Source organism: Rhizoctonia solani, chromosome 7, assembly GCF_016906535.1.
Source record: "Rhizoctonia solani chromosome 7, complete sequence".
In the NCBI taxonomy this organism is placed as follows: Eukaryota; Fungi; Basidiomycota; class Agaricomycetes; order Cantharellales; family Ceratobasidiaceae; genus Rhizoctonia; species Rhizoctonia solani.
In genome coordinates, this window is record NC_057376.1 from 1,494,946 (window position 1) to 1,519,753 (window position 24,808).

Sequence of the window (24,808 nt, forward strand, 5' to 3'; positions counted from 1 at the left end):
GTGATTAGGTCAGTGTGTACTGCGATGTGGGTGCGTGTAGCGTCGGTCGGTCACGCACAGCGTGTGTCGAGTTGGAACTGTTCGAACGGGGGTGGCGGGCAACTTGTCGATGGGTCTAAGTAGTCAGGATAGGGGCCGAGCCGTAAATCGTTGCCGTCAAACCAAGACTGTAATGAAAGATCGAAGAGGGAATGACAAGCACCGAAGCCAAGAAGAACGTCAGAGAGAGGGTCGTCCTCCACCAAGATATGACAAAATAAGTTTAAAATAGAGCTGAAATCCAAACCAAAAGGCTCAGCCTGTTGCCTAGTCCCAGTCAAGGCGGAGAAACGAAGGGGGGTAAAACCACGCAAGATGCGTGACGAGCCAATGGCTCTTAATAGTTCCAATAAATTCCTGCGGGGCTGTGCGTCGACATGTAATCCTTCGTTGCTGCTGACTGGGTTTTTCCCGCATCTCGTTTGTCTCCGTCGTTGAAGCCAAGTGCTTCGGGTCGAGAGTGTGGCGGCTTGCACCCTGATTGGCAATATTTGAGACTAAATCCGTGGATGTAGTACGCTTCTTTTGTCGGTCAAACAAATTCAGGTTAGCACTTGGCTACAGATAAGGAAAGAGCGAATTATATTCGCTTGTCTTGGCAGCCAAGAAAAGACGGGGAAGCGCTCCAAAACCTGGGGAGATAGGGTCTACATTTTCAAAACACAGGGATTTTGCTCGGACACAATTGGCCTCGAGGCTTGATAATGCTGCGGACGGTCATCCTTGCCTTTGTGCACCTTCAATTGTAACTTGATTGTTGCTCAGAATAACTTCCTTGTTCTATAGGCCACTAACGGTTTTGACCGGCATAAAGTACCACTGGCCCAAGGCACCTGGCTCTATCACACAGTACCTAAAAATGCCTCTCGTGATTCTTACCGATCTCTGTTTGGGGGATGAAATATCTGCCGCACTTCGTCTCAACATCACAACTGTGTCAAAAGTCAATGCTCCACCAGCAAGCAATTGAGATAATTTCTCGCATTTCACACTCGCTGGTCTTAATGCAGATGAAACAACTATGACATTCGCAAGCATCGTAATTACGGCCACGAGAGGATCTATAGCCTGGACATCGCTCCAATCGGTTGCATGCTACCAGCTAAGCATATACCCGGGTGTACGGGCGTATTTACAATGTATCTAGTGTACATGCTGAATGAATTTCAGAACTTCGGATGACGAGTCTAGCCTGGGACTAGTAGCATTGTCCATGATGTGCACTCATAGCAACGCACGGTGCCAAGACAAACATATCAAGTAAGCGTGAGCTGCTATCTTTGTTCTGAAATTCTCTTCCTTATTGGAAGTGATCACACATCTTTACTACGTGCTTACAGGAGAAGTGACTGGAAGTTTGAGGAGACAACCGTGGCCAAGCTGGAAGATGGGCCTGTATTAGATCTATCATAGACTTGGCTCTGGTGGTGCCCCGGATAAACTTGGGATCTAAATCCAGGGAAATCATTGCACCATAAGGTTCTTGCGGTCATAAGGATACTACTTTCTAAAATTTATCTCGCAGACCAGCTGAGTAAGAGTACTCCAGCTTGTCTACAAGACGAAGATAAACTGGCCGTGGCCTTTGTGACACGTCCTATTCTGGCCACATCATCAGGGTCCATACTTTCATCAAATCAATTTGCAACCAGGCTTCGACCCAGGATCATGTCCTAAACCACAGCTGCTCTCATGAGCGAGGAACATGTACAGTTTCCTCTGGTGATCCAACAACGCAAAACGGAGTCCATTTCTACATTCCCAAATGGTTCGGGGGACCATCCTCCACTGGCGCCCAACGGCGTAAACATACAGACCCCCACCGGATCGCAGACGCCGACGTCAACCGAAATCAATGGATTGGAGGATCGGCCAATTATCAACGGCACCGCGGCTGCTCTGGTGATTGACGGAGAAAACGGGATCGTGATTTCTGCACCTGCCCCCGCAGGACCTCCGCCGCCCTACAGCGAAGAACCCCGTCGCTCACGACGCCCCACGCTCGTATCTGCACATTCGGATGATGATGAGGATGATGAGGATGATGGTGACCGCGATGATGCAGAGGAAGAACACCGCTTCTCCACAATCGCCCGAGACGACGCTCGCGGGCTGCATCGTACGTTGTTCTTCTCTCTGGTGGCCCCTCTTATCTCTAATGGAACGCCATTATGAAAGATACTCGACCATGGCGTCATACACCGGCGTTGATTTTTTGTCCTTGGTTCTCGGGACACAACCGTCGACTACTTCAGATCATACCCCGCGGTCTTTCCGTGAACATAGGGCAAGATATTTTGTACCTCTTCGCCGTCGAGTGTATTGGCGCTCTTTGGTGCACTTGGCGGTCATCAATTTTCCGTTTGCCCTTGCCGCATGGGTCTTGTTGTTTTGTGGAGTAGTACTGGGTACTACTTTGCTTATCACGTTGCCGTTTGGTGTTGTGTTCTGGTTCTTGACCTTGTTTCTCTCGAGGTCGTTTGCTCGAGCCGAGGTAAGCACAGGTGTTATAGATGATAAGGAAAAAAGGACTAAGCCAGGTTGATACAGCTCCATCTGCAGTCCAAATTTCATCGGCCACTTCGCGTCGCTCCCGCCGACCCTCCCAGACCCATCTTCTATCGGTCGCGCCCTCCGGAAGACATTGAACGGGCATTGACCGAACCGGGCACCGAAGTCGATGTAGATCCAACGACTGAAACATCGTTTCTGAAGAATTCATACTCTATGGTCTGTATTTCATCTGCCTTGATCCCCGCTCCATTCACTCAGTTTGATGGTATCGCAGTTTACGGACCCTTCGTCGTTTCAACCACTCTTCTACTTCCTAGTCATCAAGGCAAGCATCACACTTGTTGTCACGCCACTTGTATTGGCACTCGCGCCTGTAAGCAACCGCAGCGCTCTTTCTTTTTACGTTTATACAAGTAACTGACCAACATGTCATAATACCAAATTAGGTCTGTATTATTCTCGTTCTGCCGGCCCCCGCGATGCTTCGTATCGTTCGTCGAATCGGTGCATGGCAGGCGAACTTGGCGATCGAGGCACTTTCATGATTGGTTGCGCTCAGTTGTTCGTGGACTGGGGTTGCTTTGAACCGCTTTTGTTCCGCTGCGCATGCATGTTGTACTTGACAACGCATCCGCCATGTGAATACATTCTGTATCCATCTTTTGTTGTATCTGCGCTGATTTTCAGACCTGGCCACCGCCTCTTGCTGCGGTTGTGAATGATGTCTAGCCCAAGGGCAAGTACCGACACTCGGATAATTATAGTCGTATATTTGCAGTGGATTCAGCCGAGTCGAGAACGGAGACACACATTGGTGATTTACATTTACATTTGTCTAATATTAAGATCTAGCCGAGACATAGTTGTCCAATCCAAGTCTTCTCCGTCCTAGGATCATTACTATCCTTGTCGATCCGAAACACATAGAACGCCGGCTCGGGTAGATCGACAGCCCAACCGCAAGAATCGCCCTTGCGGTCTTGACCGCCCGCGACGCGTTCGTCCTCTGTCAACTTTCTCCAGCTTAGCTGGGTGGCTAAAAATACATCACCAAGCTCGATTCCCGATTTCGAAGCGTGCAAATCGACATGACAAAATGCATAGATCTCCAGTTTAGGAGTCAGGAGCTCCAGGAGCGCTTGGTTCTGATCCGACTCGATCCATTCTTGGTGTGCGAAGACGTCTTCCCATTGGGACAAGATGCAAACGAATGTGTCTTGGTTTGGTGAAGAGTAGGTGAACCAGTAAAGAGGGAACGTCGACCAGGCTGACTGCTCTGCGCTGACGCGTCGGAGTCCGGCTATAAGTTCCGGGTCATCGAGCGAGGTGTTTTCTGATTTGAGCCGCAGTATCGCGAACTCGGTGACTGGTTCGGACATCTAAGGAATATTCTCCTGGGGAGGGGGGTTTGGATTGACTGGGCAAAGTCAGGTCAGGAACGGAATGTGTGCGAAGTAGTTGGGTGGATGAAGGAGTCGGGCGGAATTTGCTGCGTTACGGCGCCTGGAAGATCATTCATAACACCTTTTGCGCAGGGATATCATGCCGAGTGTTATCAGAGATATTAGAGACGAGTAGTGTGAACCACAGAAATTCGTGTTTGGAACAAACAGACGATACAGACAGAAAAACAATATACAAATTATTAGACAGAATTGCGACAGGCAGCGACTTTTGAGCAAGCTGGGGACATACCGGATCTTTGCAGACGAACACCCACCTTGCCGGTGTGGTTCCTGCGCAGTCAGCACCGATATGCGCAGTTGGCCGAACTCAGGGTCCTACGGCAAATTCTGCTTAGTAATCGAATACTTGAGCTAGGAATAGCCAGCATGTAATGTCCCAGCGTTTGTTTCGTACAACGATACGACCCGCCCATTCTCCCCTCCCGAAATGATTATTGCAGACCAGCAGCCAAGTTCTCCGTCCTCCAAGCGATCGTTTGCGACGGACTTGCCAACGACTCAACCTGGCTCACCGTCGTCTGAATACGATGCGCCGCCCCCCGCATACCATCCGCCGCTACCGACTTCGCCTCTCCCCCAGTCACCTTCTACCCCGATACACAAAAACCATCCCTATTCGGGGAAACGCAAGTTCTGGCGGGTCATACTGATTGGTCTGGGCGTATATGTGGTCGTCAGCGCTACGATCGTTACCCCCCTGCTCGTATACAGACTCCGGGGCTCCAAGAGTGTCTTGCCCGACCCGATCGAGAGCGACGAGCCGAGTAAAGGTCCCAAGCACGGAGACTGGCACGAAAGACCTTCTCGGCCCCATTGGCCCCCGCCAGGTGGCGCAGAGAGCGACTCTCGCTGGGACTTGCCCCATCCTCCAGGGCCACCACCTGGTCACGAACACAACCATGACCATGACCGTGACCGTGACCGTGAGCATGGCCCAGGTGGTCCTCCATGGCGCGGCCCCCATGGATGGAATCCCGACTGCGGCGAAGGCCCAGATAAACAAAAGTGTCATCGTCCGCCCAATGTACCTCCCGTCGACGGCCAGATCGTTACCTGCAACAAATGGAGGAAGCCGACTGTCGAGGAGCAGCTTCCTGCATCGGATCCAGCCCCGTACAACTCATTCTTGAAATATGAAATGCCATTGGATCGCGATATCTTTATCCGCGCCGCCGGTGAGTTTCGCGGTACTGATTTCATTTGGCATGGGCTGAGAATATTTCCAGGCAAGTTGACAGCAGGTGCCTTCCAGCTGGTGGTCGACGAAAAGATTGAGAAAATGGAGGTTCATGTCGAAATGAGGTTCAATGAGCATCATTCGTATGACCATACAAATGTATGCTTGATGAATAGGGATCATTCAAACCCTCCTGCGATGGGTGTTGGTATCTATGTGCGTACCGAAACTTACTTTCGCAAGCCTCATGGCTGACTGCTGTTTCAGATGCCATTCGGACAAGCCCCAGATGAAAGCATCTCGTTCAATATCACACTCCGAGTCCCCTCATGCACTACAACTACACCATCGACACCCACCTCCCCATCTTTGAACAAAAAATTCTCTCCCGACCAGGGGTGTATTTCGAGCGGCTCCGCTTGAGTGGGGCAGCAAGCCCGATGTTCCTAGAAAGTGTGGACGCTGGCACCGTAGATGCCAAAACCGTCTACGAACGAATCAGAGCTATTGGCGTGCGCGCGGCCAAAAAGATCCGGCTGGCTACCATCGATTCGTAAGTTAGTTCCGTTCTATTTTTACCATTCTCGGGCATGGCAGGCATGCGGCCTTTTGAACGGAAGACGTCTGTCCGCCAGGCCTGAGAAGGTTTGTTCATGCGAACGATTACTAAACTTGGGTGGGGGTTCTTTTTCAGACCTATTGATGTAATGATCGCGGCCACGAGTAACTCGAATTCGACCGAACCGGTACAGATTGACTTGCAGACCATGAACGAGTGAGTGGAACTTTATGGTCCATCCGGGGCATATACTAATGATTGAAACTGATAGCCATATCGCTGGCGCTGTCCTATTGGAACATGACGGAACGATCAAAGCGGGCGATGAAGAAACCCCAGACTTCTCTCTGACGCAAAGACAGGTGATTACCACCTGGCTTCTACATATATGCGTCAATATACTCATCAGATCAATTTTCCTCATTATGCAGGAAACTCACCGATATTCCTGCGCGTAATGCACACCGAACGGTCTGAGCCATCTGTGCTGCACGCCAACCTGACGACGAACCTAGGCGAAATCGAACTCATCATCGACCCGCAATTCGAAGGCACGTTCGATCTCGTGGCAGAGCAGGCTAAATCGGACGTGGAAGAAGACGCCAAGCATACCGCCGATCCATCAGGAATGGGCCGTCGTCGGCGATAACCATGAAACGCGAGCGAGAGGGGGTCGTGAGCGGTTCGGTGGCATGGAGGAACCTGTCGTTCCGTACTAAGGAGGGTTGGGGATTTGGCACGGGGACAAGGTCGCGCAGCCCAAGGTTCGCGGTGGACGGATACGCGCGGTCACGTCGATGAAGACGAATACGCTGTTGCTCCCTAGCGGGCCGGACATGGACCGAGTGACCGAAGAGCGCGCCGCGTTGTTCAGGGCGTTGGGAGAAAAGGAGATCGATAGCGTTGCGGAGCGGATGCGCAAGGCTGGTGGGGTGAATGCTTAGGTATATAATTTTAGTTTCGGAGGAACAATTATTCGTTTTGCACCATCCATCCATCCATTCATTCATTCGTTGTTGTTGTTGCACGTTATATTCGATCTTTAGGCGCGCATTTTTTGCTTTTTTACTTTGCTATCTCTTGTGGATTGTATAAATTAAATATGAATACATATGGGACTCTTGAACTTCGAGCTGGGATTAGGTAGTGCTGGATGGAGTAAGCTAGTTGGGATCCTCGCAACTGAGATGGAGCCGCAAGGAATACGGTAGCCGGTTTTCTTTGGTCGAGAACCATATGAGCTGTATAATCTCGTCAATTCCATTATGGGCTACAAGGTGTCGACTTGGAGTAGCAGGCGAGAGGCACTTGAACACGTATCGGAGCTTTAAGCAACGCGACACAAAATAGCAAACAGAGGATTGTAGCCAAATTATAAAAGACTACCGATAGTAGGCTAGGAGGGTTGTCCGGTATAGGGGCTACCCCGAGAGACAATGATGCACATATTGGAAACAGGAGGAAAAGGCGTATTCATATCCAACCACTCCGCGCCTCGTTGTGTAGGGATGTACTTTGTAGGACCGTTTTTATTATTGCCAAAGTGGGTATTCAACCCATCCTGGAAAGATGGGACATGTGGTGGTTGTCGTGCTCACAAATAAATAATGAAAATGGGAATTGTTTTATTTTAGGCGATTTTATGGGTAATTGAGCCTTGGAACTAACGTATTTGAATCGGATTTCCTCGGCTTAGACAAACTGTGGCATTCGGCTGCCGCGGGGCTGACTGAGCAATCGCAGCTCGTATCGGACCGGGAGAAGAACGATTCGATGGCATAAATACATTATATGCCGACAACCTCCACTTCGAATCACGTATTATGATTATCATGCTATAGTAGGCCTATATTTGGCACTTTTCGGATGTTCTCGCCTTTCACGTCTGGTTATGTGCATTATACCAAAGCCTATACGCGTTTAATGCAGAGTCAACGCATGAGGACCTGACTAGGGTGGCGCATCGTTACAGAATGTAACGTGATCAGGTTGGCATCAAACTTTTTGCGAGATGAATTTACATATCAGGCTCTCGCGTGGCTCTGGGCTCTGGAATGGGCATCCTCGGACCCGCGGAGGTGGGTTAGTATTGGTGTGCAATGTGATTGGCCAGATGGGAGAGGATAAAGCTGGAGTTGGGATTGCGCCCCGGGTTACTGCACACTTCTACCACAAGAGTTTGTTGCCATGTCTTTTGCTGCTGCTGCGCATTCCGCCGCTCTGTCGTCCGCACTGCTCCCCGCGTGGTCCGTGCGCAGCAGACACGACTACCGATTGCGTCTGCACGCGCGTACTCGACGGGTGGGGCCTCCTCGGGTGGAGCGTCGTGGGTCCAGCTCGCGTTGGCAGCTGGGGTCGGAGCAGGCGTAGGAGTGGGACTCAACCTCCTCGGTGGCGATGCATCGTCCCTCGGGCGTGAGGCATCGACCGCAGCCAAGGGAGCTGCACAGAGCGCCAAGGTCGCCGCCAACTTTGTCCCCAAGAAGGAGGACTACCAAAAGGTTACAACAGGATTGCCGAGATCCTCGATGCCGACTATGATGGTGTGTCTCGCTCTGGGCCTGCTTGCATGCGCCTATATGCTAATTACCAATTGCCCCGTCTGCTCCAGACGGTTCGTACGGCCCTGTATTCGTCCGTCTTGCATGGCACTCGTCCGGGACCTATGACAAGGACACCAAGACGGTGGAAGGTACGTGCTCCCCAGCTCATCCAATTGAATTAATCTCATTTCATACCCGTTGATTCTCCATCACAGCAACTACGCGACCATGCGTTTTGAGCCCGAGGCTCTCCATGGCGCCAACAATGGTCTAAACATTGCCCGTGCCAAGATGGAAGAAGTCAAGAAGGAATTCCCCTGGATCTCATATGGTGATCTCTGGACTCTTGGAGGCGTAGCCGCTCTTCAGGTGAGTATCTTCCACCCTTTCCCCGCCAAGTGAGGCGCGCACGCAATCGCAAAAAACGTGAACGCAATGCTTGCTTCCTTATTGGGTCCAAGATCCCCCTTGGTTTACAAAGCCAAATTCATCCCCCCCATGCCCCTGACCTTTCCGTTCCTGTCCCGACCTTGCCTTCGAACGACTGTATGCTAACGTGGACCGGGATGTATAGGAAATGGACGGCCCCAAGATCCCGTGGCGCCCCGGACGCATCGACGGCTACGCCAAGGACGCGACCCCCGATGGCCGTCTGCCCGATGCCACCCAAGGTGCGGACCACCTCCGAAACGTGAGCCGAGCCCCGTACAATTCGCATGGATCTTCATGACTAAACCGCTTAATAGATCTTCTATCGCATGGGCTTCAATGACCAGGAAATCGTCGCCCTCTCTGGTGCACACGCTTTGGGCCGATGCCATCGTGACCGGTGTGTTCCTCCAGCTTCCCCACATCCCTTTATTCGATGCTGATTTCCAATATAGCTCTGGATTCGATGGTCCTTGGACTTTCTCTCCTACCACTTTGACCAACGAGTACTACAAGCTGCTCTTGAATGAAAAGTGGCAATGGCGCAAGTGGGACGGTCCCAAGCAGCTGGAGGACAAGACGACCAAGAGTCTCATGATGCTTCCGTACGTTGCCTTCCTCGCTCGGTGCTTGCGACTCGACTAATATGTGTTATGCTCGCAGCACCGACATGGTCCTCGTCCAAGACAAAAAGTTCAAGCCTTGGGTACAGAAATACGCCGAATCTCAGGATGCGTTCTTCAAGGAGTAAGTACCAGCTTTACTCGCCTTTCAAAAGAACAACCACCTAATCGTTAAAAAACTTAGCTTCTCTGACGCCGTCGTTCGCCTTTTCGAGGTTGGTGTCCCTCCTTCCCAGTTTGGCGAGACCATCCTGTTCAAGAAGCTCGAGGAGCAATCGTGAGCGCGCCCGGGGTTGGAGTTGGGGTTATGATTGTGTGAGGGTGGTTTTGTATAGACCCGCTGTTGTATTATCATGTATTCATCTGGGCGGATCGTCAAAAATTATAATGTATTGATGTTTGGCTAGCCTATAGGACTTGTGGCTTTATCGGTTTGAGCTTTCGACTCACGGCACGGAATTCAAGTTGCAGGGATCTGAAAAAGTAAACTGGTGCTGCGCGAGTTGGGCAGAGTTCGATTTCGAGTACTCTCAATAGTTGTATTTTACTTTTGGTCTCATTTGGCTTCTCGTCTCTCTTGCCTCCCATTCAACAGTTCTGAGAAATTTCGATTGATATTCAGAATCCAAAGAGGGTGTTACAGTGCCAATTAGCTTGACGAAAAGAAAGGAATGATAACAGCAATGATTGTAATTGAAATCTCGTCAAACAGTACTACTGTTGTCCGCATGGCACCTGGATGGCTTTGATTCATGGTCGTTCAGTTTGAATATGGGAAAAGTGCTGAAACGGCTTGTGAGAAATAGTGCTCTCTTACTCGCGATGAAACCGCACATACCGCTTTCTGGAGCATCGGCAGTCCATTACTGGTAGCATAAAACCCAAAGTGCGTTCCGACGAAATTCCCGGACCACCTAAACAACCGGCCATTAGAACATGCATATACAAACACATAAAGCAAACGCCTTACCCATCTATCTTGGAAGCAAGCCACTTGTTCTGCACAGTAGTAATATATTTCGGTGCATCCGTTCCAATCGCATACCCAAAATTATACCTATCCGGCCTGGCCTCGATATACAACAACGCCTCATCCGTCCCGTCCGGAAGATCCACAAAAGTCGTATTCTCAACCGCCAAATCCCCAGTCCTGGTCTTGGTGAAAATCGCAGTCTTGTTCGTGCTCGGGTTCATCGTCAGCCCAATCTCATCGTGGAAAAAGATCGAGAGGTAGATCGTGAGGCCGGCTTCGTGGCGGGGCGAGGTGGGGCTGAACTTGAGCTGGTCGAAAAGGTGGTGGAGATTTCGCTTTGTTTGCGGAAGAAGCATGCTGCGGTTTCGCGGTCGCTCAGGTTGTAGATGTTGCCTCTGATGTCGATCCCGCCGTCTTTGGGGAAGGCGTGGAAGGATTTGTATCTGATTTTGAATGAGTAACCGAGTCCGGAGGGGTGGGGGTGGAGGTTTAAAACTTACGGCGTGCGGACGGTGTAATAGTTCTTGTCTGCGAATCCGCCTGGAATCATGTCGTTGAGAGCTTGAATCGGGTAATAATCACGCATACACCCACTCACCCTTGAATTCATCTTTCCATACTTTTGGGACCTCGAGGTTATACAATCCCGGCATATCGATTGTAATATCCTTTCCGTCGTTGATAGTGAACCAGCCGTCGTCTAGCCACTTCATGGGTGCCATAAACGTCTCACGTCCAAGCTGAGCACGCCCGCTCGAGTTTTCGGGGTTCTGGGGACGGGTGCCCAAAAATACGGCGTACCAGTCTCCTTGAGGGGTCTCTACGATTCCGCCGTGTCCTGTCGAGAGAATGGGGAGCGAGGTATTGTGGCCATTGTAGACGAGCGGGTTGTATGGGCTTGGGTCCCATGGTCCGAATGGACCCTAGAAAAGATTCATTAACGAATGAATAAAATCCCAAAAGGGGTAACCTACCACTTTTGAGCGGTAGTTCGTAACTCGGTGTCCGATGTTGGTGCCTGCTTCAGCTACGAGTAGGTAGTATGTACCATTGAACTTGTAGATATGGGACCCTTCGGCCAGTCGTGAGTTCGGCTCCAATGGGGAATTGAAGTTTAGCACGGATTCAGTCAACGAGTCCCCAGTCTCGATGTCGATTTCGGCCGTGTATAGTGAGAATTTCCTTTTGACGACTCGATTTACGTCATTTTTGACAAACGCGAGAAGGGAGCTACATACCCGGCATCAGGATGGCCAATCGCTTGGCGTCGATTGCGTAGTAGTGTAAACCTGTATCAATCGTTATTCGCTGATAAATGCGTTGATAATAGAGACTTGACTAACCTTGCCGTCATCGTCGAAGAACAAATCCGGGTCGAATCCCCATTGGTCGATGTAGAAGGGGTCGCTAAGGGCGGAAAGTGTCAGTGCTGTGGCTACTAGAAGACGGCTTGTGACAACACATGCCTCCATTGAGTTTCGTCGAATATGTCCTTGGTCCTGACGTACATCGAGCGCGGGATGCGGGTGGTATTGTCAGGGTTCTGTATAATGTCGTACCAGGTAGTCGATAAGTAGTAGTATCCCTTGTTATATCTCAAGGTTGGTGCCCAGAGTCCTGCACTCGGCGCTGTGCCGCGCATGTTGAGCTGACTGGGGCGATTGTATGCGTGACCGATCGTGGTCCAGTTAACACTAGTGTACAAAACTACTTAGGAATACGCCGTAAGGTTGTGCCACTGAGGGACATACAGGTCTTTGGAGTGGTAAATGGGGATTCCAGGGCTAATGGAAAACAAATTGAGTCGACGGTTAAGACTGACGCCAATACCTTACTCACAAGAATTCAAAAGTCGAAGTAACGATAAAATAGTCATCTCCTGTCCTCAAAATATCCGGGTCGGGGTTAAATCCTGGGATAATTGGGTTCTGAAACCCGAGCGTCATGCCTGAAGTGTAGAATTAATAAGTGTTTTGAGCAAACAGTTACGAATGTAACCAACTCAATAGCGACAGTGCATAACAGGCACTACCGAGAGCAGAAACCTTGTGATAAAACATTTGAGCCCTCTAACTCGAAGGAATGAAGCTGTTGGGGCCGATGTTGAGTGCACCCATGGCTCAGGAAATTTATACTTTGTGGAATAAGAGCTCCCAGTCCTCGGACCAAACGGAGTTATAGACTAATCAAGATCATACCTGCCAAAGACGTAGCGGTTTCCCCATGTAGGGGTCAGTCCGGCGCCACGCGCGCAAGTAAAGAGCTACTTCGGTTGATTTCAATAGAAGCGATTCTGTCTTACAAGGTTTATAACTTGAGATATAGGAGAAAACTGTCCTGAAATCATTAAACCTCTCGTCGAGACTTTACTGGTAATATTATATTGTTGCTCTATATGTATGTAGGCATGAAGGGACCCAAACCTAACAATTATGATCAGATGTTTCTTCAGGCATGGAATAATCTAACGAGATCCGTCCATAGAAAGAAGCTCTTACTGTAATCTACTTAAGATCAGCTGAGGTGAGTGCATGACGAAAGTGTAAGGAATTCGTACAGGGCGGAATATTAGACCATTAGTTGGAATGTCATGGGTCAGCTATGAGAAACCTCCTGGTCAGTCATTTATAACCCCAAGCGGCCCGATGGACTGTCCGGATAGCCGCTCTCGTCATTTCTTGGCGCTCAGCTAATTTATTCCTAAATTGGCTAAATGAGTGTCGATAGGTCTCAGAAAGAAGAGCTGTTTACGGATACATGGAACTAGGGTCATATGGGATGCGTGATAAATAAGGACAAGACCTTGAATAATAGCCACTCATTGCGCTAATACAATTACGGAAGCGAAACCTACCATGCGTGGAGCGCCAAAGTCGACCTCAATATAGCCATCAACATCTTTCGATCATCGCTGAGATCATGCTGGGATGTAAAATTCGATTAAGCTTTTTACTAAATCAGACACCGTTGGCTATATTGTATTATCTCCGTTGGGCAATTCTTAGAACGTCGATCGTTATGGAATTACTTGCAAAGGCTAGTAGAATCCACCCACTACTGTGTTCTCTGGCTCCGGGCCCAGCACAGGTAAGTATTTACCGTTTCTATCATATACATATCCAGGCATATGTTTCAGTAGCACTTCTGATTATTATAGTATTTTAATCATTGGTTTGTTAAATTGCACTTTGCTTCCTCTCCTATCTATCAACAATATGTTGGCTTTACTATGGTCAATCAACAACTACGTCAGTGGCCCACACGGAATGTTTAGTTCGTACTCACTAGCCAACGAGCTCTTTCCTTTAAGTTCACAATAACGTATCTCCAACAAAACAACGGTGTATGACTTCAGCACCCCCTTATGTAACGCATACAATCGTGTAGCAAGCGGGCAGCCACGTGAGAATGTTCTGATTGCACATTGCTGCAACGTGTATGTGCATGTGGGTCGCCATCTTGTGGCAACTTCCAGCCTCTTGAGCTCGACCATCGCCACTAAGCTCCCTGCTTAGCCTGAAAGATGGACTCATCACCCAGCTCTGTTGTATCGATCTCCAGTATGCTTTCTGATGTGTCGGACATCAAGTCAGTCGCTTCATCTCTACTTCAAGATATTTTATCAGCGCTAAATTCAGTTTATACAGCGAACAAACATTCATGGCGCCTATGAGCGATACCGTTTCTCTCATTCCAGAAGTCAATGGGAAACCCTTATTTGAACCTGGTGATGGCGATATGGAACTTATCGTACTGAAGCACTTATTAAATGTTTTAATATACATGCTAACATCATTTATCATAGGTTAACGGAACTCGGTTCGAGACGCATCGATACCTCATCAAACGGTTTAATAAATGGAGGGACACAGCTTCCAAGCAAAACTCTAGTCGGTACCTGAATATAACTGAAGCGACTTCGTGCGAGGACTTTTCTAATATGTTCAAAGTCTTATATGCTACGTGAGTGACTTCAAAGGCAACGTGCTCCCAAATAAACTCATTATGACCAGTGCACTGGAAGGCCCATTCGACTTTGACCCTCCAACTCTCGTCTCAGCCCTACGCCTTGCTACCAAATACGAATATCTTGTTTTGCGGGACTATGCTATTCGACATCTTGAACAGGCAGAACTATCGCCCATTAGCCGTGTCAAAATCGCGCGCGAGTTAAACCTCCCATCATGGCTAGAACCAGCATATGTTGACTTGTGTAATCGGGATGAAACAATAACTGAGGAAGAAGCCAGCATACTTGGAATGACCACGTTTGTGCGCGTTGCGAAGATACGAGAGAAAGAGCAGAGACGACGAGGAAGGGTAGTAGACGCAGGATGCGAAGAAAACATCGAGCTAGACGATTCAGATGCCGATAAGCCGAAGAAAGAAACGGCGAGCGGACTGAAAATAGGTTGGGATGTACCGCCGGAAACAACCTTGCCTCCACCTCCATCCGGCCATACTATTTACGGGAGAAAGAGGAAAGCTAAGAAGGGGGCAACTAGCACCATTGGTACAATAAAAAAGGATGGTCCGTATCAATGTTACCTATTTCACCTGAGAATCCATGTGCACCTCACTGACCACAAGGAGCAGATAACACAGTAATTCAAGACCAAGTAAAGAGCCAGGAAACACAGATCCAACCTTCTTTCGTAGATGTTCAAGTAACTGGAAGATACGAGAATAATGAATGTGTATACCGTGAAAACAGCGAGGTGGGATTGTCGGTTCCTGGGTGTTCATGCTCTCGCCGTTCCGTATTCGGATTCGGTGGAATTACGTATGCACCTGCGCCCTGTGTGCTCCCAGCATGTGCTGCCGCCGCTTTCAAACACCTACAACTGGGGCAGCTTGCCCACGCCAAGGATATAGTTGATATTCGATCCTCTATAGACAAACTGCAGCCTGTAGTAAGCCCGAAGCCTACCCCCGACCAAGAGGCCGACGTCCAGAGCCTTGTCCACCAATCTATACACGAACAGGTCCGGGAAATGCTGAGCGAGCTTTCATGAACAAGTTTCAGAAATCGCGTCATCCCGCCATTTGTAGTCGTCTGTGTATTTACAACTCGTTGATGTGTTGTTGCGAAGCATTGTATGCGTCGTACTTCCGGGATGGCCCTATAGTAGTTGGCCATCCTACTTATTATTTACATTGAATTCTATATAAAACAATAAGGCACCTGCCAAATTTGAAGATTGGGCCAAGTATCCAACTTGACGCACATGCCTGTCCTTGTCTCAAACCAATGTACTGACTGATGATCACCACCAGGACCTCACCACTATTCATTCAATACTCCGAACAAAACTTGAGTCGTATGATAAACTCCAGAACTACAATCATATTCCGTGACCCAGATTTTCAATTGATACATTGGTAGGTTGCAATCAAATTAAAAAGAACGAAACCCAATCTAGACAACAGTTAATAAAAAGACAAATTCACAAAACGATAAAAAGTCTATGAGGAGAACGAGATCATTCACAAATTCGTAACTTTAAACAAACCAGACAAGCCCGAGAGCAAGGACATAAATGAGTGGAGGGGGGTTATAGGTGACCACATGATTGGGAAATTGAAATTAGGAACTAAACGATAAATAGATAAACAGACTAGAGATCCAAGAAACGTATGCGAGATTTGGGTTCAAATTCACGGATTGGCATAAAATCACCGAACGGGTTGGGTGCCGCTCTGGATCGGGGTAGGTTGCATGGCAAGAGAATGCCCAGAGCGCATGAATATCAAATCAGTGGTTGATCGGCGGCCTCCCATATCGGGACGCCCGTGTTCGGCGCTCGGGCCCGCAGCATGGTCGCGTTCCTGGGGGGCGCTGCTGTGCGCCAAGGCGGCCAAATCCCCAGTGGAAGCCGAGGTTGTGACTTGTTGTTGCTGCTGTTGCTGAGCTTGGTCGTATGACGGCAGGTCCCGTGACAATGGTGTCACCCCTCCTCCCAAGAACCCGCGAGACGCGATGGCATAATCCGGTACGCGACTGAGTGGGTTCACATCCGCGTTCGATCCCGCGCCTTCCTCAGGTGTGTGATGGCCGCTTGCATTTGCATGGCAACTGGCAGGTGTGTGTGTTCCAGAAGCGCTTCCGGGGGTTGTAGCGTGATGGCTCGAGTGGCTGTTTGAATGGTGCAAGGAAAAGGTGTTGCGCGCCTTGGTGAAGGGGGTGAATGGCTTCATCGAGGACGGGAGGTGGAAGAACCCAGATCGGTTCGAGTGGAGCGCTCCGGCGAGTTTGTGTCCATCGACACCCCCATGTCCATGTCCATGACCATGACTATGTTGTCCGCGCTCAGGGCTGTTCGCTCGGCTGTTTGCCCGACTACCGGTTCGACTTCCCGCACGACTGTGGACCCGACTGCCCGCGCGGCTATCCCTACGAGATTCGGGGGGCGTGTTCGAAGAGCTCGATGGGCCACTGGGATGAGCTCCCAGCGAGAGTATAAGCTCAGAGTCCACGGCGTCGAGGGGGACAGCGGGCCCGGGCGAATTTGGAATACTTGCCCCTGGGGTGGTACCGCCGCGCGAATTGAAGTAGCCCCCAGTGTTGGAATGGCCGTGTGAATGGGCCGACGCCATCGCAGCAAGGTTGGCCGAGGAGTTGGTTCGCGAGAGGGGGTTTGAAACTGTTCGTGTGGGCTGCGACACATCTGCTATTGCAATGCGATCCAAAACGTGTGCTTGGTAGCTAACAAAAGTATATGATCAGGACCGAGTCGTAATAACAAAATGGTGTGACATACCTGGGTAAATCGATGTTTTGTGACTGTTCGGTATTTTCAGATCCAAACAGGAGATGGTGGGTAGCGTTGGTAGCCAATCGCACTTCCTCCGCCAACCGTGGGTCCATGACATGAATAGGCAAAGCACATCGCAACTCCGAGGTATGCCCATCCAGATTGGAGATGATGACCGAAAACTTAACCTTGTACAAGCTCAAAATTGGCTATTAGAAGAGGAGCGCATTTAGCCTAAACCCGCGTGCCAAGCCGAAGCCCTTACCTCTATCGTCGAAGACGGCGAGGTCGAGCCAGGTAGCGTAATATGCAGCGAGGTGTCGACTTCTTCGTCCCCCGTCTCTTCAGTAGTTTCATCGACTGGGCTGTCGGTCAGTCGCGACGTGGACGCGACGGGCTGCGTATCGTGTCCCTCTGACGATCCCGAGGCCGAGTGAGCTGCCGAGGCGATTCCAGCTGCCATTGCGACGCCACTGCTCACGGCATGTAACCGACTTATCGCGTTTCCGATGGCATCTCCGTTGGTGTGCGCACCGGTGCTGGTCGATGCGTTTGTAGTGCTCCGGCCGTGCCCGCTGCTGAACATGTTCATATGGCTTCCCGAACGACTGCGGAGGGGTGATGTTGATGATAGTGATGGGCCTGCTGTCTCGGTAGGTTCGTCCGCAAGGACCGCACGGCCGTTGCGGATTACGTGCCGCGCGCTCGAGACGGTCCGTGTCTCTTGGTGTTGGACTCCGCGCCAGCGAACCGATGTATATTCTTTAATAGTTGTGACATGCTTTGTACGGATACACCCTTGGCCATCGGTTGGAACTTGACGAGAATGGGAATATCATCACCGGCCGCAAATGCCTTGTGAGGAACAACGAACGAGTACATAATCTTCCCCGGCCAGGTGTTCTCGATCTGGTCATTGGAGCTCAATATTTCATGTCAGCCAAAGATAGTGGAAAATGACGCACCTCGAGCGTCTGATTGTATTCTATCGCTTCTGGCGAAAACGAACGCATGACGTGCAGAGAACGGAATGCATGGAAGTTGGCAGAGAACGCAGAACGGACAGCGGTGGCCCGTAGCTTGTATGCAATAGATGCCGATCCCGGGTAGGTGCGACTTGAGACCGGGAGCGTATTAGGAAGCTGAACCTGGAATGGAAAGACATGCTGCCCGGCTTTGATCGTATGCTTGTGATTACGTTCTCCCTCTAGGAAGGACCAGTCATGAGTGTAGATAATATGGCTGTGGTGTCCTTGACGTGCATGGCTTGAATCTCAGGTCAGAGCGTGATGATAGGATTGATTGTTCATAATACTCACGACGAGTCATGCACCTGAAGTCTAACCTTTCCGGTGAGCTGTAGCGTGATTTCACGGATATTGGTGGCCTCGGTAAGATTGAGAACTAGGTGGCCGGTCAACAAGGTACTCTCGACATCTTGTCCGACGCCCCGAAAGACGACCTCGTCATTGGGGAGAACGATCTCCAGTGGTGCCGGGGAGTGTGCGGCTGCCGGAGCCTCGTATGGCGAAGGAGGGACAGTGGTAGGATGCTCGAACGGATGAGACCCATTTTCGGGAAGATTTAACTGGGATGAAAATGGCATCGGGTTATACTGGTAGCCCGGGAGATCGTGCAAGGGAGGGGCAGCAGATATAGGCGAGGGAGAATGGGGTCGGGAGGGAATAGCTTCACGCGAGAGGAACGGCATGATGTACTCCCGCACGATATATGCTCAGTTGTGCGTCACGCTGCGAAATGGTCACTGCGGGGCGGTGTTTGTCCCACTGGAAAATCCCTGTCTGGGCCTTTGCGGGGTCCATATCAGCCTCCGTCGGGGAGCACCCTGGATGAAATATTAATAGGGTACCTACTGATAATAACCACCACAATAGGACCTTTCTCAGCTGGCAATGGAAACACAAAGGCCTGGGGGGAAACTTGGAATTTTCCAAGTTCGAAGAGCGAGTAGCTGCTTTCATACCAACCCCCACGTGCGTATTTGAGGCAATCCTGCCAGTTTGATTTCATCCGACTCGTCCCGGCGTTCAGACAGATTTCCCGGTCTGTCGTCGCTCCAAACTGACTCACAACAAGCGAAGGAGGGCAAAGTTACACCTGCCCCAATAGGGCCATCATTGCAACGGCGCTTTCCACCGGGTAAAATCGTACACTTCTCGATCATCTGTCCCATATCTGGATTTTCTGTGAACACATTCGCCGCAAATTGCTTATCCCCGCCCGGCTTCTCCGGTCCGGTAGCCCGTGGGATTTTATTTTTGTCTGAACCAAGACGGCAACGCAGCCCGCACTGTCAAAACAAGCGAAATAATGAGCTGGCGAAACAACATAGGTGTATCCCTATAAATATGATCACTCGCCAAGTGTGTTCCTCTTCTGTGATGTAGCTTCCTCTGGGGTTGAGTCTTTGAAAGTAGGGTGCAAGAACTGGACACACTGGTAGACCGCAGCACGAAAAGAACACAGGTTACAATCAACGTCATCATTAGCAAAGACATAGTCAGCGTTTGATGCGGTTGGATACAACTCATGACCAAGTTCCCTCGATCACTGTATTGAATAATTTGGCTCAACGAATACGATGACTGGTATAAGATGTTGTTTATCACCTCGCGACTCCGGCATTATACATACGCTTAGATACCTGTACATAAGCATATTAATATCGTTTCTCACCGGTAGGACACGGTACATTGCATGTGCAAGCTATTAGCCTAACACTTCTATGGCTTCATCTTGGCCTGGGGTACCGTATTCGCCTCAGCTCACCGGTCGTCTACAAGGGGAATTGATACCGGACATTCCATCGTCACAGGAAACGTGCGCAGAACGGATTACCCGGCAACTAGTGCATTGTACATTTTACGCATCTTCGATCGATCCACTTCAGCTCGATAACAATCGAACTTTACATGTCAATCAAGTGGCTAGCTGATCTAGGAAAGGGGGTTAATCAAAGTTACTTAATTGAAATCATTTGGACGAGGATTCTTATCGTTCTTATCTCAGGAAGCTTTGCCCGTGAATTTACTGCATATATTCCACTTGGGTATCCATGCCCCGTACCTAAACACTACTCATCCGAGTCTCTACAGCTCTGGTAATTTACCGAGAATACTCACACAGTTTTACACGGTGCGCATTTTCTGCTCAGGTTGTCTACTGATAAGCCAGAGTATCCGCTAAATCGAGTTGGTGGGGAGAGGTGTGGGGGGATTGCAATAACCACTGATACGGTCAGTGCGTTGGATGGTACCGGTCGTCACGGTCACAATGCCATGGTCGAGGTAGCTCGAGTTTCTTGTGGGGAGATTGATATCCGGTGGGCGTAGCCGCCGGGTCTCAGTTGCTACCCACCTAAGCATGTTTGTACGGCCCTACCCATATGCATATATGGCTAGTTGCAGGAGGGGGAAAAGCTCAGAAACAAAAGCCGAGTCTCGGGGATCTTGGACCCGTTTCCTATGTTTAGTTAGTTTTACCAATATCGAGGCACCGAGTGCCAAGTCTGGAACGTGCGGTGAATAATGTGGTTCGGTAGCTTGTGAGGCTATTGAGTGGTCGAATTTGATTCGCTTACAATAAGCGACTGCCAAATAGGGTTTATATTGGGGTCTTTATGCGGATCGGGTGAACTAGGAAACCTGAAGTGCCGAACTATTCGCAGAGCTGCCGGACGTGGGGCTCAGGAGGTGGGGAGTTTTAGTAGGTGGGATATAACAAAATAAATTTGATTACACGCATATGACTAGGGTCGGGTAATGTGTAGAAAATATTGCACGGTTTGAGCTGAAAGTCGACGTTTCCAAACCGCGCGGAGATCCACAAACTGAATGGAGTGGCGTAGGGATCCAGAATTTTTCTGAATCAGGTCATGATTGCGTCAATGCGGATTATGAGGCAGCTCCACGCAAATACCGTACGGTATTGCCTCCTAAATCCCATGGTCGCATCAAGCACGTCTTATCTCGCATACGAGCGCGGGGGTCACATCGCAAGGTTCGTCCTTTGTGAAAATTGATTATTGGCGGGGTAAGTAGCCTGGGTTGCAAAGTCACACATCCTGAATGAAATGGCCTGGTTTAGTGCAACCCACGGCTGGGTTTATCTTCTAGCGTATAATGTTGTGAGGCGACAACCCCGTTATCGAGCGCTCGTCTGAGATGTGCAATGTTATATGCGCCGGCTATCAGAGCATCGCCTCCCCGATCCTAGATTCATTCACCCGAATTCATTTGTCTCATTATTATGTACTGTGTCCCACAAGGCGTATTTACTCCGTAAGTTGACCAGTAACTCCGACGAGATCGACAATCTTCTCGACCAACCGCCGCATATCGTTGGACCTGGTTTCTCCTACCGCAAGTACCTCCCCATGTGAAACTTCCGCCTCGACCACCGGGGGTAATGGGTTCCCAGCGATCTAGGAATCATGATGCATATAAGTGTTCGCCCGTAATGGTCAATCGATCGCCTACTTACCTCGGCGTCTACAGCTTCCTTGGCCGATCGGTATCCATCTGGTATAATAACCATATTTGTTCCGAGACTTAGAACTAGGACATCCATCCCAGCTTGATGTGCAGCAACAACCTCGGGTACGGTACTCATTCCGACAACGTCAACCCCGGCAGATCTCAAAAACTTTCCCTCCGCCGGGGATTCGTATGTTGGCCCGGAGACCCATGCGTATGTTCCCTCGGCAAGGAAATCTTTGGGAAGACCGAGCGCGTGCGCGGCACGGAATGCAGCGCATCGAAGTGAGAATGTATATGCTCTAGAAAGTGGGGTGAACCGTAGGTTGAATGGGGGATCAAGGACAGGTCCCAAAGTTGGGTTGAATCCCTGTTGTTTTCGTTAATGGGTAATGTCGGAGTTATCAAGGAGTATGACTTACGGTAAGATTAGGCAGTGCAAGGTGGTCGTGTATGACAAACACTTTAAGAAGAGTACGGTGAGTGTATGCCCATCAGATTTGTGAATACTTCCAACTAACCAGTTCCCACCGAGTCTTTCGTATTCAAGATACCAGCAGCATTCGTAACTAGAAGTACTATCGGTCGCAGTTTGGGCTCGGCGTCTCTGATTTACTCACTGATAACCGATTTGACACCAAGTAGTGCCATCACGCGAATAGGATAGACAGTGGTTTGCAGACTGTGTCCCTCGTACGCGTGGAACTGCGCAACGGATCATATAGGCTTGTGATTCGAGCCGGCATATAGACTTACACGACCGAGCATAGCAACAACTGGAACCCCATCACCCTCTCCAAGTCTACCGAATGCGAGTGCATTCCCGTGCCCGACCACTGTTTGGTGATTTATCGATAAGAATAGTGACTCGATTTTTATGCCCATGAACGCACCAGTGCTTGTTCCGAACCCGGGAATTTCTGAGTATGGGACCAGCGTCTGATCACGGATCTGGGATGCAAGTTCACTCAGACCCGACCCGCATACTATGCCAATTTTTGGTTCGCGCAAGCCTTCTGGAACTCGGGAGCGAATATTTTCAATCGCACCAACGAAAACTTCTGGAATGTTTACGACGTGAGCCATCTTGGAGTTGACACACCGGTTGCAGTAGGGCAGGCTCGAGCTCCGGTTTCGTGCGGCCCTCAAGGTCTTGAATGCACGTGAGGCACGGGGTTAATTGGCGCTTAATTACACATGTTTGACGATCATTTTACGGAACTGAACGGGAAAACGAGCCCATAGCTAGAAGTTGTATGTGATCTGTGCGTGATCTTGTATTTTATTTCATCGAACCCCAAATACATTATCAAAAGCAGTACCAACGTCGGCAAAGAAAGGACTGTGGTAATATTATATCTGGATAGTCAGAGTGTCGTCAGTATAAGTTCAAACTATTCCATAAAGGTAGTCATCGAAGAGGTGTTCAGCTGGCTGTTCTTAGATTTTTTTATTCGTCTCCTCAAGGCCAAAGCTCGGAGGTTGGTGATAAAGGTCTCATCCGGAGTTGGTGATATGCAGAAAAGAACATGGAAATAATTGGTGCGAACCTTACCTTATAAGTCATATGCACCACTCACATAGGAGATATAATTATCTGAGTTTACTGTTATAGTAGCCTAAACCATATGTCAGTTATCATTTAGACGGTGCAGATCTGGGAGAGCAGATGTAGGGGCTCAGAAATGCAATGTGTTTGGCTTATGCAGTGTCTATCGGCAGTCGCTAATGCGATACGTTTGGGGCGACACGGAAGATTCATCCGGAGTATGCGCAGGAGGAAAGTGAAACCCTTCACTTACCAAGGTTGCTGTTCATCCCAAATTGAGTCCTCACAAAATTTATATTCATCTTCTTCCAGTCACGTGCCAGGGTCTCATGCTTACGCAAGTGATCTGTAGCGCTGAGGCACTCGCGTTCTGGGGCGACGCGTCAGTCATAGAACCCCACTGACTTTGTCCAAGTTAACCGATACACAATGGTAAGGGAGAGGTTAAATGCGTTTCTTAAAGATTAAACTAAGTGAGCTCTTGACAGGCCCGCAGATATGATAGTAAGCAGCTGTACCATACTGGATCTACCTTCCATTGATTTACTTGGAATCGCCAGGCCGAACAACGATCTTTTCCCCCGAAGGTAAGGAAATGGGTTATTCAAGTTGAATTATTTGTAATAAACGCTTTATAGGTCGGCTTTACCAGAGTATGTCATTTGAAGCTATGGCTGTCTGTTTGCTCATCTATATCAGCCGAGTATGCTATGGAGGCTATCGCCCATGCTGGGACAGTAATCGGAGTTCAATCGAAAGAGGGGGTCGTGCTAGCTGCAGAGAAGAAGGTTACAGGGAAATTATTGGACACATCGGTTGTAAAGGAGGGAGGATATGGGGGTAGCGGAGAGAAGATATTCCTCCTGAACAAGTATGTCGATTGCTGTTGCTATGAGCCATACTGATAAAAGGAATAGCAACCTCATTGCTGGTGTAGCAGGGCTATCCGCTGATGCCAACTCTTTGGTGAATTATTCTCGGACGTCAGCACAGCAGCACTTGTTTTCTTTCAACGAAGATATACCAGTCGAGCAGCTCGTTCAGAAGCTGTGCAATCTTAAGCAAGGATACACTCAGTTCGGAGGTATGTGATAACCATTGTTTAGCGCCAGAATGTATTAACATGTTGGTAGGTTTACGGCCGTTTGGTGTATCCCTCCTGTATGCGGGCTACGACCCCCACTATGAGTTCCAATTGTATCATTCGGATCCTTCTGGTAATTATAGCGGCTGGAAGGCTACATGCATTGGGGCCAACAACGGCACTGCTCAAAGTCTGCTGAAGCAAGAGTACAAGGACGAGATCAGCCTCGATGATGCGATATCGCTTGTGATTCGGGTAATGGGAAAGACTATGGACTCTACAACATTGAGCAGTGAAAAGCGTGAGTACACTCTTGAGCGCACATTCAAATTCGATTCATATGCTGACGCAAGCTCCATAGTTGAATTTGCTGTCATCACTCTGGATGCTGACACTAAAAAGCCCAAGGCTAAGATTTACCGCCCCGTGGAAGTTGATGCTCTATTGGACAAGCTTGGTGTCATGAAGAAGGATGACGAAGAAATGAAGTCTTAATGTTTACTTTCCGTTTGGTGTTTAATGTCATACAACTGGGACAAATAACCCCTTTATTATACACGTGATTTGGGCGCCTAAGATCCGGATATGGCTCCAACCTCCA

General features: G+C 49.4%; 9 protein-coding genes across 9 annotated transcripts; 5 read left to right on the forward strand and 4 right to left on the reverse strand.

Moving 5' to 3' along the window:
- Positions 1–1,731: 1,731 nt before the first annotated feature.
- Positions 1,732–3,098, forward strand: RhiXN_06654 (uncharacterized protein; the record flags this gene model as incomplete). The annotated part of the gene is made up of 5 exons (XM_043326470.1): positions 1,732–2,158; positions 2,442–2,533; positions 2,590–2,769; positions 2,828–2,926; positions 3,000–3,098. The coding sequence occupies 5 exons, from the start codon at positions 1,732–1,734 to the stop codon at positions 3,096–3,098; spliced, it is 897 nt and encodes a 298-aa protein (XP_043181902.1).
- Positions 3,099–3,401: 303 nt separating this feature from the next.
- On the reverse strand, positions 3,402–3,932 carry RhiXN_06655 (uncharacterized protein; the record flags this gene model as incomplete). Its single annotated transcript, XM_043326471.1, has 1 exon — positions 3,402–3,932. The coding sequence occupies one exon, from the start codon at positions 3,930–3,932 to the stop codon at positions 3,402–3,404; it is 531 nt and encodes a 176-aa protein (XP_043181903.1).
- Positions 3,933–4,446: 514 nt separating this feature from the next.
- Positions 4,447–6,699, forward strand: RhiXN_06656 (uncharacterized protein; the record flags this gene model as incomplete). The annotated part of the gene is made up of 7 exons (XM_043326472.1): positions 4,447–5,194; positions 5,246–5,412; positions 5,493–5,749; positions 5,891–5,971; positions 6,027–6,117; positions 6,165–6,393; positions 6,476–6,699. 7 exons carry the CDS (start codon positions 4,447–4,449, stop codon positions 6,697–6,699), a joined length of 1,797 nt encoding a protein of 598 aa, XP_043181904.1.
- Positions 6,700–7,809: 1,110 nt separating this feature from the next.
- Positions 7,810–9,631, forward strand: RhiXN_06657 (manganese peroxidase 2; the record flags this gene model as incomplete). Its single annotated transcript, XM_043326473.1, has 9 exons — positions 7,810–7,833; positions 7,885–8,298; positions 8,367–8,440; positions 8,514–8,667; positions 8,873–8,989; positions 9,045–9,127; positions 9,183–9,332; positions 9,391–9,474; positions 9,535–9,631. The coding sequence occupies 9 exons, from the start codon at positions 7,810–7,812 to the stop codon at positions 9,629–9,631; spliced, it is 1,197 nt and encodes a 398-aa protein (XP_043181905.1).
- A 469-nt stretch (positions 9,632–10,100) lies between these two features.
- RhiXN_06658 (glycoside hydrolase family 43 protein) lies at positions 10,101–12,383 on the reverse strand (the record flags this gene model as incomplete). The annotated part of the gene is made up of 12 exons (XM_043326474.1): positions 10,101–10,133; positions 10,189–10,264; positions 10,321–10,737; positions 10,824–10,863; positions 10,922–11,246; positions 11,298–11,515; positions 11,562–11,631; positions 11,667–11,730; positions 11,784–12,017; positions 12,075–12,107; positions 12,163–12,271; positions 12,326–12,383. 12 exons carry the CDS (start codon positions 12,381–12,383, stop codon positions 10,101–10,103), a joined length of 1,677 nt encoding a protein of 558 aa, XP_043181906.1.
- Positions 12,384–13,846: 1,463 nt separating this feature from the next.
- Positions 13,847–15,338, forward strand: RhiXN_06659 (uncharacterized protein; the record flags this gene model as incomplete). The annotated part of the gene is made up of 5 exons (XM_043326475.1): positions 13,847–13,911; positions 13,971–14,073; positions 14,129–14,286; positions 14,337–14,854; positions 14,920–15,338. The coding sequence occupies 5 exons, from the start codon at positions 13,847–13,849 to the stop codon at positions 15,336–15,338; spliced, it is 1,263 nt and encodes a 420-aa protein (XP_043181907.1).
- A 661-nt stretch (positions 15,339–15,999) lies between these two features.
- On the reverse strand, positions 16,000–18,789 carry RhiXN_06660 (arrestin; the record flags this gene model as incomplete). Its single annotated transcript, XM_043326476.1, has 7 exons — positions 16,000–17,029; positions 17,085–17,287; positions 17,344–17,551; positions 17,613–17,720; positions 17,773–17,987; positions 18,044–18,344; positions 18,398–18,789. The coding sequence occupies 7 exons, from the start codon at positions 18,787–18,789 to the stop codon at positions 16,000–16,002; spliced, it is 2,457 nt and encodes an 818-aa protein (XP_043181908.1).
- Positions 18,790–21,372: 2,583 nt separating this feature from the next.
- Positions 21,373–22,660, reverse strand: RhiXN_06661 (5'-methylthioadenosine phosphorylase; the record flags this gene model as incomplete). The annotated part of the gene is made up of 7 exons (XM_043326477.1): positions 21,373–21,522; positions 21,582–21,944; positions 21,997–22,037; positions 22,096–22,143; positions 22,195–22,279; positions 22,331–22,410; positions 22,468–22,660. The coding sequence occupies 7 exons, from the start codon at positions 22,658–22,660 to the stop codon at positions 21,373–21,375; spliced, it is 960 nt and encodes a 319-aa protein (XP_043181909.1).
- An 892-nt stretch (positions 22,661–23,552) lies between these two features.
- On the forward strand, positions 23,553–24,702 carry RhiXN_06662 (uncharacterized protein; the record flags this gene model as incomplete). Its single annotated transcript, XM_043326478.1, has 8 exons — positions 23,553–23,555; positions 23,612–23,627; positions 23,684–23,710; positions 23,762–23,776; positions 23,823–23,994; positions 24,041–24,207; positions 24,257–24,508; positions 24,569–24,702. The coding sequence occupies 8 exons, from the start codon at positions 23,553–23,555 to the stop codon at positions 24,700–24,702; spliced, it is 786 nt and encodes a 261-aa protein (XP_043181910.1).
- Positions 24,703–24,808: the final 106 nt, after the last annotated feature.